Source organism: Lupinus angustifolius, chromosome LG15 (genome assembly GCF_001865875.1).
Source record: "Lupinus angustifolius cultivar Tanjil chromosome LG15, LupAngTanjil_v1.0, whole genome shotgun sequence".
NCBI lineage: Eukaryota > Viridiplantae > Streptophyta > Magnoliopsida > Fabales > Fabaceae > Lupinus > Lupinus angustifolius.
The window spans coordinates 17,721,193-17,734,052 of NC_032023.1; the positions used below are offsets into that span (position 1 = coordinate 17,721,193).

Sequence of the window (12,860 nt, forward strand, 5' to 3'; positions counted from 1 at the left end):
TATAATAATAATAAATATAAAAAAAATAAGGCATGGATAATAATAAATATAAAAATTAGTTTATATAAATATATATACATATATGTATATATGTGTATATACATATATCGAGCTAGCTCATGAACCTAACGAGTCGAACTGTATTCAACTCAAGTTCGGCTTGTTTATTTAACAAGCTCAATTTCTAGCTTAAATTCGACTCATTTTGTTCATGAACCAAGTTTCTCGAGCTAAATAACGAATTGAGTTTCGAACGAATACCGATTTGGTTCGATTCATTGTCAGTCCTACTTATAACGTGTTGGTCTAGTATTATAAGACTTTGTTATATTCTTAGGGTGACCAAAAGATTAAGTGTGCAATTCTTGATAACAACACTTGGTGGGAGAGACAACCACACACTCAAAAAATGATTAGTTTCGTACTCAATAAAGGTGGGGAGATAGTAAAAAAAAAACTATTTTTTAAGGTACCAAAAATACCTTTAATTTATGGTTTAAGTTACTCAAACCACTTAGTTTATAAGGCAAGATTTTTTAAAAAAATTCTCTAACAAAACATGCAAGCAAGAGTGGCAAGACAATATAACAATTTAGATAACTAAGGTTCTCATAATTAACTTGTGTTAAATGACAATGTGGTGGATGCCTTTGGTGGGAAGCCTTCTCTTGAGGAAAAATATTGACAGTCAAAACTACATTTGAGTCTAGCTATGTCACAATACTCTTGTGTAGGTAGTTGTATTATAGGAGTGTAAATATTTATATATAATCATTACATTATTTAATATTTATTTGATTTTTTTTCTGAAGAGTCAATAACAATTAAATATGAATTATACATGATACACTAACAACATATAGAACTAATACACTAACTAACATTTTTTTCTCCATTTTCTTATGTGTATTATGGTTAGTTCAATTGAGATGATGGTGGTGAAAACTTGGTGCATGTTATAGGGAGACTTTGAGCTCCCCAAACTTGCTTTTACATAGGAGGAAAAAAGTTATGTATTAAGAATATTGTTGAAGGATTTACTAAATAAAGATTTTATATTGGAAATTTAGAAATGACAATTTTATGATATTTTACATTACTTTTAAACCTCTTAACTAATGTTATTAAGTCAAGTGTTAAAATATAGCTTGCTTGAAATTTTTACAGTGGGTTTTACTGTAAGCTTATTTTTAGAATAAAAACATGCAAGCACTCATCACTCTATTATAGACTTTTCTTTAACCAAAAACAATTTTGAAAATCAAAACCTTGGGTGCAACTCTTCAAAATCAAACTCATCTTAACCGAACCACTAAGATGATCAAAATGTCAAATATTTGATTACTAAAAACAATAAACATCGGAATAATTCATCATTCCACTATACATTTAATGTTCTCCAAGAGACACATAATCGTTTTCAAGGAGTAGGGATAATAGAAGTCGGTCTTGGAATTATGTCAGGTAAAACTAACACAAAAGTTGATTTAAGACTGATAATAGGCTAAAGTTCGATACGATAACATATTACTATTAATAAAGAGTAATGTTATATCTACTTACTAAATTTTTATACTAATCCTCCTACTCACAAATTAAAATGAAAATGTGAATTCATGAATATAAGTTTGGGGTGAGGATTTGGTGATTACTTAAGAGCAATTTTTTGGGGGGGCAGGGATGGTGGACCAGACCACCTTATTGGAAAAGCATAATATAATGTCCCACACGTACTTCAGTGTAACCTAACTTCACGCACAACCCAACTAAACAAAGTGGAAGGATGATTTCTTAAAGAATCCATAAGGTCATTCTTCTAGGAAAAGAATTCAAAATGTAAAAATATCATACCATTATATCTAAAAGATAAAGTGTCACAATCTTCTATTTTTTTCCAATTTATTTGTGATGTATTTAGCTCTCCCAATCCTAACTCATTCTTCTACTATAGGCTATTATGACTCTTGATTTCCCTCTACCATCCACCTGTGTTAAAATAACAGTTGAAGTTGCTACCAATCTGTTACCGCAATAATGATCATCAGTAAACAAGTAACATGGGACAGTTTAATTTTTATATATGAACGAGTCTAAGTCGTAGACAAGTTATAAAATAATATACTTTTTATATAATATATGGATGAAATCTTTCCATTTCTCTGCAATGAAGGCTTGTCGGCTAGTGTAATTACAGGTTTTCCAATGACTATGCAACATTAGCTTGATCTTAATATACATATATGTTAGCTATTATATACTATTGATGAAGATAGCGCTTAGCATATATCTTTGGTTATAACTTATACATATAGCTGTATGTATTTGGACCCATCTTAATATATATATGATGAAGAATGCTAAGTACTAGCAATTAGAGTGTTAACTGTTAAGTTAGCAAGGATGCGATAAGAGATTGAGATTGAGATTGATGATTTGATGGTGTCACGATAAAAAAATTACCTAAACATATAAGCCATGTTAGTTAATTAAACCATTAGAAAATGGTATTAACTAAATAAAACTTACTACAATGCAAACTCTGCATTAGGATCTGTCAGTGACACCGAAAAAGCTTGGTCAATCTGATAGCAGCAAAACATTAAAACCCTGAGTGACAGTGGCACCTCATTAGGAATAAACTTGCACCAACTAACAATAAACGATTTAAGCATTTCTGGATCTGGTAGCTGGTAAACATTATTATTGTATTATATTTTATCCAGGAGTACATTGTACTAGGTCATACTTGAGAGTTGTGATTTCCCTATTTGTAATTTCTATCAAGCAAAGCAACACTGCAATGTTACATTTTTTTATTAAAACATATAAAAAAGTACAAGTCTATGATACAGATTCCAGGCTTATACAGTAAGTAGTTAGGAGAAGTGAAACTCAAAAATAGATGAATCCGACCCAACATTTAAACCTGCAATAATTTTAATGTTAGTACATTATTCACTATTGGTTTGTATTACTTTTGTTTGAGAGTGAGTGAATTGTGGTTAACATATGAATGGTTGATGATTTGTTGATAGTGTAAAAAACACTTACACTGTCATTATATACACGTTACTAAAGTTTGGATAATGAGATGGGTGACCAATACCAATACATATTGCTACTTCTAGTGGTCCTTGACTCCTTCATGTTTTAGGAGTATACGCTAATCTAATATCCAAAGTGGATGGGTAATGGTGGGTTCAATCAATTGCAGAAGCAAACAAAGAGACGGTTGAGGCGGGTTTAACTAGGACATTGGATGGGAAAATAACTAGTTTTTAATAGGACTTAATATAGGCAAGTATCCTTTAAAAATAAATATATAGGGAAGTATCCATTAAAGAAATTAGGCAAGTAGATGAACCAATATACAAGAATATTGTTATGATAAAGGCAATTAAATGATTTGATGAGGGGTTTTATATAACTAGACATGGATTGAATGCATTGATGATGGATGGAGTGGGAATAAAAAGGAGGTTGAGTTATGATGGATTTAAGTTAGTGCGGGGCCTATGTCCAAGGGGAAGGGATATAATAATTTATTTGTCGGCAGGAGGATAAGGCGACAAACACAAACTTTGACTCTCCAACCTTACCAGTATCATCTTAGATTTGTTGTTGAATGTTTTGTGTCATAAGTTATCCTCATATATCATATCAATTTAAAAAATTACTTTATTATTATTATTGATATAAGATATCTATCACATAATATCAAAATGGATAAATCCAAGTGGATATAGACCTGTTTGGAATGTCTAGTACAGTAACATCAATAATTATCTTGAAAATTAATATTTTCATATTGCAAGAAGACATATGTTAGTTAACTCAACTCTTATAATAATAATAATGGATTGATTACGCTATTAGACAATTGCATTCAATAAAACTTTCTCGCTGCTCTCGTAGTTTACACTGTTAATATATCATTCATTACTAATTTATATAATTTTTTGAAAAATTAATAGTAATTAAAATTAATAATATTGATATAGTATCAAGTGTATATATTTTTTGTCTTGAAATAATCACGGTAGATAGCAAAAGGAGAGGAGTGAAAAGTTATAAATCAAAATCCTTGCGAAAAAGAATTAAAAAAACTAGGTTAAGCACTTGAGCAGCCCAATATAACATGAAGGCCCCAAAATCATTTCCAGGATTATATACATATTTCTTTTTTTGTTAAAGTCAACTAAGAGCTAACCATAACAACAAAAAAAAACTAAGGGCTAACCTTTAATCTGTGACCCCTGACTCGTCTGGTTGCTGGGGTTTCTGAAAATGAGCGGAGCAGAGAAAGGAGGATCGGGAGGAAGCACGAAAACCCCTGCTGATTTCCTCAAATCAATTCGTGGCCGCCCTGTTGTTGTCAAACTCAATTCTGGCGTCGATTATCGAGGTTTCTCTCTCACCCCTTTCCTCTTCTTATTTTTCATACACACTTTTTTCATAGTTTTATCAATCACTGTAATCCTGATACTTTTAGATTCAACCAGTAACCATGTTGGAAGTGCCTCTTTCTGTAAATGAAAGTTCTACATTAGTTTCTCATTTGACTGTAACTTACTGCTCTCATGAACAAAAGGAAGTAAGTGTGCGAACAACGAAACTATCAAGGTTTGGTTGTTGTTGCATCAGTGAATTAACTTTTATATCTGGTGTGATGTAAAGAAGCCAGTGTTTGATCCATATTTTATTGTCATTCCTAAGGCTGGTCTTGAATTCTTTGTTAGACGAGAAACAGAGTAGCTTGATTTGGTGGTTAATTGGTTATCTATGTTTTAAATTTTGAGCTCAAATATTGGTTTAGGTTCCTGGGTAATCTTTATACATAAGAAGAATAACATGCTTATATTTTCTAGATTTATCAAATGCCGAGTGCTTCTAAAATTATAGGAAATCAACATAAAAAGAATAGCATGCTTATATTTTCTAGATTTATCAAATGCTGAGTGCTCCTTTTCGTATAAATGCCAGATTTCTCAAATATTTTAAATCATGTTGATTGGAGATTGATGATACAGGAATGCATTAACTTACATTTTAATATTAATGATGAAATGATTTATCTGTGCAAGTAGTTCAAGTAGTATTGATATGCATAATGTTCAAATTTATACATTGTATATCAGTTTGATCTGATTTTGTATTGGACTTCAGCGGTAGTGGGTCATGGTCAGTTTGAGTTTGGATTCTAGTATTGAAATAGTAGGTCAAGTTCAAACCAACTAAATGCATCCCAAGAACACCCTAGTGAAAATCATTTGGGACAACTTATTGGCAAAGGCTTTAATTCTGAAGTCCATAGGAATGAAATAGTTGAAGACCATAGCTTATAATCTATTTCCAAAATCCACGTTTGAGAGCAGCTGAAACTTATGATCATGAGTTTGCTTTCATGACCATATTTGATGGCTTTACATTGCGAGTTTGCATATGGTGTTTGTTGGTGGACTTGGTTACATGGCCACTATGTATTTTTATTTTTTGGGGATAATATTATGCATTATTTTTTGTGCCAAGCCTCAGTGCAATGGTAAGATTGCTTAGTTTATGACCTGGAGGCCATGATTCAAACCTTGAAAATAGTTTTTTAGTTTGCGAGGGTAAGACTGCATACGAGTACATGTACTCTCCCCAGACCCCACTAGGTGGGAATTTTATGCATTAGGCTACCATCTATGTGTGATTGATGTTATACATAGCCGGTTGTAAGCCCGAGTAAAAGGTGAATGTCTAGACCAACATAAAACTGTCTTATATAATGTCATGACCACTTGTATGTATGTTATTCTTCAGTGTACTCATAAACTAGGTTGACTCATTTTGCTTAATCTTGCAGGTATACTTGCTTGTCTAGATGGCTATATGAATATTGCAATGGAACAAACAGAGGAGTATGTCAACGGCCAACTGAAGAACAAGTATGGTGATGCGTTCATTCGTGGGAATAATGGTACTAATACTTTGATAAATAATGTCTGGGATTAACAATTGACATTGATTATTACATAAATAATTGAAATATCTTTTCATTGATGCAGTTCTATACATCAGTACCTCAAAAAGGACTAATGCAGAAGGGGCTTAGCTAGTACTTGAATCGAAAATTTGTTGATTTGGAAGATGTTTGACTTTTTAAAAAGCTTTATGTGGACTAACTCTATTTTGCTGCTTTTGCCATTGTTCTGAAGCTTGTTAATTTCGACCTTCAGGGTTATCAAAGCAAAATAGTATGGCTAGTATGTAAAATGCATTTTGATATATTTTAAACCAATACTTTAGCCCGGTTTCAAATTTGGAGAATAGTAATAGTAAATGCTATCACTTTAATGTGGCTCCCCTGTGAATTGATGCAACTAGAGACTTTGGGTCCAAGGTTATCACATATCAAGTAGGGATTTGAATTCTGAATTGTCAAGACCTAAAGATACCACTTTTACATAATTAAAGATAAGTGCAATTCTAAAATTTTAAAGCATTTCAGAAAATAACGCTCACACATTATCCTAAAAATACCTACATGTTACCTTAAGGTCACTTCCAAGAAAATATGACCGACTATGGGTGAGTATAGGTGTTGTTAGGTCGGTAAGACTTATTCCTTACTCAATCCTAAATATTAATCGAATTATTTTTTGAACTTGGCTATAGACTCAAAGGCTAATATGACTCTGAATGTTGACTTGATTAGATTTTGAACCCAAGTTTAGTCTTAGAATTGATTAAATATAATATATATTCATTTTAGATAAAGTTTTATCAGTATTATTTATTATTATATATATGTAATTTTATATATGTATGTAAATATTTTATTAATTATTTACATCTATATATATGATGAAAAAAATTATAGAATTAATAATGTATGAAATAATATTCACATTATGGTCTAAATATTTGTTGATAAGTTATAAGAAAAATGCACTATGTATTGGCCAAAGGATGTCGTTATTACGTACAAAAATGTTTGGCCGAATCTAATTTTTTAATTTGAATTTGATCTTGATAAAATTTGACCATATTTTTAAATTTAATTATAAATGGATCATATTAAATGAATGAGTATGGTTAGGTGATGCTTAACCCAACTTTTGACAACGGTTTGAGGTTGTGAAGATATTAGTTGTGAAAGATATCAAGTAGCATGGAGATGAATGATTATGAAAAGAGTATTTTTAACATTTTAGAAAATTAATGATTATGAATTGCGGCTTACAAAACTCAAAACACTTGTTAATTTCAGCAAATGGTCATCATATGTAGATGGAGAATTACTCTATTTTTTTCTTGCAAGTATGCGGTCAAAAGACCCATGACCAACATATATATCGGATCACCATGGCTTTTTTCTTATATAATTTCAAAATTTTCTTAGTTCTGCTGATATTTTGAGCAACCCATATAAGAAAATCAAACTTTTTCTCTTGTAATAATCTCCTGCTAGCCCCTACCATATATTCTCGAATTATTGCTTACCTTAACTTTCTTTGTCAACTGAATTTGTCTCATGAGGTTTCCTTCTTTTGGTAACATTTGTTATCCCTGGTAACCGCAGATAGATCTAAAGAGGAAAAGGTTTAATTGAAACAAAGCAAATGAAGGGGAAAAAGTGAGGAAGAGAGGAAATAAAAGTGACTTATCACGGTAGAGATGATATATAGCATATATATCAAAGCACATTCTTTATATATAGCATATTCTTTTTTCATTATACCATATCTCATACATTAATTCTTCTATATCCATGTTATGAATCATACTGTGTTATATGTGATTCAATATAAGAGTGTATTACTATTACACCTTTGTTCTTTCTCTGTATAATATATTTGAACAATATTTGGACAAACAACTCATACTTATAAATAGCTTTGATATCTACTTAAAAAATTCTGCCAAACATTCTGTTTTAATAACCTGGACATTCTTAATATTTTCCCTCTTACATAAGGTTTATGTTCTATCTTTTACGTTTTTTACATTATAATAATCAAACTGTTATTTTATGTCATGTACTTTTTTTTATCTCTATCCTCTCTAAATTATTACACCTAACTTGGGGTGTAAAACAATAACATTTCTGTTGTTTTAAAGATAGCATCTGAAAAAACACACAAATGGCATATATCATATATATAGTAATAATTTTGATAATATGGGCATTGACATATATAGATAACCGACTTTCATACCAGAAGTTACATATTTTATTAGGTCGTCTTTTATTTCAAGACCCTTCCCCTTATTCTATTCTAATATATACATTGTTACCTCTGCATATACTGAAATTCAAGAATAAGCAGTACCTTTGGTTGGAGGAGAACATTGACATAGAACTTACAAAATGGCTGGTGGGGGATTAACTGTCTCTGATTCACCAGCTGCTGAATCTGATGGCAAGATAACATTCTCCCTTGTTATTACTTGCATTGTTGTAGCATCCAGTGGACTCATATTTGGATATGACCTTGGAGTTTCAGGTTTTTATTTCCTTTTCTCATTCTTCTTTATTTGTTCTTAATCCCTGTCTAAATCATTCATTATGAGCATAATATCTGCTTTCAAGGAAGATAAGTTAGGGTAACAAGCAATGGCAATATAACATGAGAGGAATGAGAGATATTGACTAGGATAACTTTTAGGGTATGCTCTTATGGAAAGATTTGGAGAGAAGAAAGAGAGACAAAGGGATAATTTTTATCTTTTAAATAGAGAGAATTACAAGCTATAAAATTAATAAGAAATGATTTTAAAATTATATGATAACAATCTTTAAGATTAGGATCCCACATACTGGAATGGATAATTTAACTTTTTATGGAACATAATATATTGATTTGTGAGAGAAGTACAAGGTGTACTCCACCATTATACAATTTAAGTTCATTATGTATGAGTCCAATTAAAGAATATCATTTAATTAGAAATAAAAATTATAAAAATAAAAAATAACGTTTTTATATTACTTTGTATAATTTGATTTATTAGAGATAAGTACATGATATTTTTGGGACGAAATATCTTTGTTAAAAAAACACTAGCTATTTGATCATTTCTATTTGTCCACTGTCATCCATTATCTTTTCAATCATTTCTTCAGTTTATCAACAATTTTGGTTTAATTTATGCTGAGTCTAATTCTAGTAGTTTTCCTTGGCCTAGTACCAAAATCCAAGCAAAATATTTCTCTAGTTTAAACATTGACAAATGAATACAAAACTGACTTAAAACATAACAAATTTCCTCAATTTTCTTTTGGCCCAAACTCCTCCATTTCAACTTTACTCAAAACAATTTCCTTTTGTGCATGGTTTGCTATACCATGCATGTTCTATTTTGTATTTCAAAGTTACCATAACTTTTTTACGGGTGTTTCGTCAATATTAGCAATGAATTTTTGTTGCAACTTACATTTTTATACAATTATTTATGAAGTACCGAAGATGCTGATGCAGTTTGATATATAAATTGCTCACAGTTAATTTGTTCTAATGAAAATGTTATAAAATTTCAGGAGGTGTTTCAACAATGGTACCATTTCTTGAAAAATTCTTCCCAGACTTGTTAAGAAAGGCTGCTAGCGCAGAAACAAACATGTACTGTGTGTTTGACAGTCAAGTTTTGACATTATTTACATCCTCTCTGTATCTGGCTGGATTAGTGTCATCTTTAGCAGCTGGTCGAGTCACTTTGGCTATGGGTCGGAGAAACACCATCTTATTGGGTGGTGTAATCTTCCTTGCTGGTGGTGCCATTAATGGAGGTGCTCAAAATCTTGTCATGCTCATCGTTGGTCGTCTCCTTCTTGGTTTGGGGATAGGTTTCACTAACCAAGTAAGTAATAGGTCTGCACTCTGCTTCAATTTTAAAATGAATTTATATATGAACTTATGAAGCTAGTAAGTTAAGATGTTTTCATCCTTAACTCAATGGGGTATACACATATCTCAACTAATGATCTAAGGATAGTAAGTTAAAATGAATTTGTATAAAGTTACTCATTGTATATAACTTTAGTTGTCTATATTATTCTGATTTGGCTGATTCCAGTCTGGTCGGACTGTCGAGTCGAGAGTCTTCTTGAAAGCTGCCTAAAATATGCTTAGGAGCGGTTGAGGAGGTACTTGAAAATGTTTTTCACGCTCAAGTCATTATTTGAGATAGATGAGAGATTAGAGAGAATATATAATGCAATAGTAAGTGAAAGAAAGTTAAAATCAAAAGTAACTTTGTTATGGGGAGATTTCTCTATTTATAGTGGAGAGGTGCCTGAAATATTCTCTAGCAGATGTTGTTGACCTGGTCGAGCTTGTTCCAGACAAACAGGGGTTGCCTTTCTTATGTTGGATGGCTCTGGTAGGTCTGTGTGGATAGTTGACTTATATCTGGTGGTAGGTCGAGTAGCCATATTTTAGATTTGTCCTCGTTCGTTGGCATAAAGTGGGTGCAGTGTACATGTGACATGCAGCTTGTGGCAAAGGCTTGTGTTGTTCAGATGACGTGACAATCTTGTACAGGCGACATAACAGATATAGTCCCTATACTATTGTTTGGATCCTATCTATTCAATGGTGTACCTTTCTGACTATCCGATTGCCCAGATAAGATCCAAGGGTATTTGGAATGGACTCGTCTTGTTCGGCATTAGGCTGACACTTGTCGTTATAGCCTGAACATAACGTGTCTTTTAGATGGGCATGACAGATGTGGTCCCTATATTATTGTTTGGATCCTGTCTAGTCAATGGTGTACCTTTCTGACTATCCGGTTGCCTAGATAAGATCCAAAAGTATTTGGAATGGACTCGTCTTGTTCTGCATTAGGCTGACACTTGTCGTTATGGCCTGAACATAACGTGTCTTTTAGATGGGATGGAATGTGTGCATGTGTTTAGTTACTTTGGAACACCCATTTTATAGTTCTTCAACTATTGATGTAGATAAGCAGTTAACTTCATGAAATATGATAAATAGGATTGCTATTCTTTGTTCCATATATTAACTTTTATGATATTATAATTCATTAAGGCTGGACCACTGTACCTTTCTGAAGTTGCTCCACCCAAATGGAGAGGAGCATTTAGCACAGCTTTCCAATTCTTCAATCAACTTGGCGTGTTAATGGCAGGAATCATAAACTACTTCACAGCCAAGCATAGTTGGGGTTGGAGACTCTCTCTTGGCCTTGCTGTGGCCCCTGCAACAATTATGACACTTGGTTCCTTACTTATATCAGACACACCCACCAGCTTAGTTGAACGTGGCAAAATAGAACTAGCTAAAAAAGCATTGCTCAAGGTCAGAGGGTCCAACATTGATGTTCAACCTGAGTTGGAAAATCTGATAAAATCATCAGAAGTTGCAAAAGCTATGAAGCAGGAACCCTTTAGAACCATATTTGAGAAGCAGTTTCGACCTCAGTTGGTGTTTGCATTTGCTATCCCATTTTTTCAGCAGCTTACTGGGATCAACATTGTTGCATTTTATGCACCCAACCTCTTTCAAACTGTGGGTTTTGGAAATGATGCTGCTTTGCTTGCTACCATTATACTTGGAGCTGTCAACCTTGGTTCAATCCTAGTCTTCTCTTCTATTGTTGATCGGTGTGGCCGAAGATTCTTGTTCATATTGGGCGGCATTCAGATGCTTCTCTGTCTGGTAAGTAAATCAAGCAAATTATAATAAGAATCCATAATGTTTTGTGTACACCCACCTGCCACACTTCTCAAGTTTATAGCTCGGAGTACCAATACTTTTGTGCCATATACCGACTACCGAGGTTGCTGGTACTAATTTGTGTGTTTACTATGAAGGTTGTGGTGGCTATTGTGCTAGCAATTGGGACTGGTGTTCATGGTACAAAGAACTTAGAGAAGGGATACACTGAACTGGTTTTGGTGGTAATGTGCATCTACTCAGCAGGTTTTGGTTTGTCATGGGGTCCTCTACTATGGTTAATTCCAAGTGAAATTTTCCCTCTACAAATCAGAAATACGGGACAAAGCATAGCCGTTGCTGTGCAATTCATAACCATATTTATTTTAGCTCAGACATTCTTGACAATGTTATGTCACTTTAAGTTCGCAGCATTTTTGTTCCATGCTGGTTGGGTTCTAGTGATGACAATGTTTATCACACTTTTCTTGCCTGAGACCAAAGGAATTCCTTTGGAATCAATCTATACCATATGGTGCAGACACTGGTTTTGGCGCAGGTTTGTTAAAGGAGTAGTTCTGGGAGACTCCACTGACTAAAAATCACTTAACACTTCAAAAGTTTTTCGTAATTAAGCAGAATACAAAAATAATTCCCTTCTCCTTTTATTTTTTGATCTGTGGCCCTTGTCGGAATATTGACAAGCATTGAAGCAATATTTTGTCATATGTTATTTTTATGTACATTTAACAGTTGAATTGTTTAATTAGAAATTACACTTTAGCTATTCATTGTATAGCAGTGGCCATTTATTGTTAGAGGTTATGACCAACGATTATCTTTATAGCCATTCATTTGGTTCTTACAGACTTCATGGTATGCATAAAAATTGGTTAGATATATTTTGATAATGTAAAATTTTACATTATCAATACATTTTTATCATTTATGCATGGCTTTTACATAAAAGTCAATTATATTTAACATATAAATAATGAATTATGGAGTAATGTAAATAAAAAATTACCAAATCCCTTTACATAAACTGCACCATGGAAGCAGCTACAAAGTTTTACTTAAAATTCCCCCTAACAGTTAAGCATAAATAGAGATTTGTATTCTCACCAAAAAAATAGAGATTTGTATCATGTTACAAAAGTTAACATGAATCTAGGCAATCAATGAATAATGAGT

General features: G+C 32.5%; 2 protein-coding genes across 4 annotated transcripts; both read left to right on the forward strand.

Moving 5' to 3' along the window:
• On the forward strand, positions 4,220–6,342 carry LOC109327389 (U6 snRNA-associated Sm-like protein LSm6). The gene is made up of 3 exons (XM_019560512.1): positions 4,220–4,405; positions 5,849–5,962; positions 6,051–6,342. Exons 1-3 carry the CDS (start codon positions 4,288–4,290, stop codon positions 6,095–6,097), a joined length of 279 nt encoding a protein of 92 aa, XP_019416057.1. The 5' UTR covers positions 4,220–4,287; the 3' UTR covers positions 6,098–6,342.
• On the forward strand, positions 7,368–12,415 carry LOC109327525 (sugar transport protein 5-like). Of its 3 annotated transcripts, XM_019560701.1 has the most exons (6): positions 7,392–7,438; positions 7,568–7,656; positions 8,316–8,492; positions 9,527–9,846; positions 11,040–11,669; positions 11,825–12,415. In XM_019560701.1, exons 3-6 carry the CDS (start codon positions 8,357–8,359, stop codon positions 12,263–12,265), a joined length of 1,527 nt encoding a protein of 508 aa, XP_019416246.1. In that variant the 5' UTR covers positions 7,392–7,438; positions 7,568–7,656; positions 8,316–8,356; the 3' UTR covers positions 12,266–12,415. The 3 variants fall into 3 exon arrangements, with proteins under 3 accessions (XP_019416245.1, XP_019416244.1, XP_019416246.1); XM_019560700.1 differs by having other exon boundaries at positions 7,368–7,656; positions 8,307–8,492; XM_019560699.1 differs by having other exon boundaries at positions 7,370–7,656.

What these genes read in the sequence shown, in the direction of transcription:
- LOC109327389 (XM_019560512.1), top strand. Translation starts at nt 4,288, where the DNA reads ATGAGCGGAGCAGAGAAAGGAGGATCGGGAGGAAGCACGAAAACCCCT. An exon ending in TTCTGGCGTCGATTATCGAG is followed by an intron (nt 4,406 to 5,848) that starts GTTTCTCTCTCA and finishes TTAATCTTGCAG; the next exon opens with GTATACTTGCTTGTCTAGAT. An exon ending in GTTCATTCGTGGGAATAATG is followed by an intron (nt 5,963 to 6,050) that starts GTACTAATACTT and finishes TCATTGATGCAG; the next exon opens with TTCTATACATCAGTACCTCA.
- LOC109327525 (XM_019560700.1), top strand. Translation starts at nt 8,357, where the DNA reads ATGGCTGGTGGGGGATTAACTGTCTCTGATTCACCAGCTGCTGAATCT. An exon ending in GGATAGGTTTCACTAACCAA is followed by an intron (nt 9,847 to 11,039) that starts GTAAGTAATAGG and finishes TAATTCATTAAG; the next exon opens with GCTGGACCACTGTACCTTTC. An exon ending in TTCAGATGCTTCTCTGTCTG is followed by an intron (nt 11,670 to 11,824) that starts GTAAGTAAATCA and finishes TTTACTATGAAG; the next exon opens with GTTGTGGTGGCTATTGTGCT.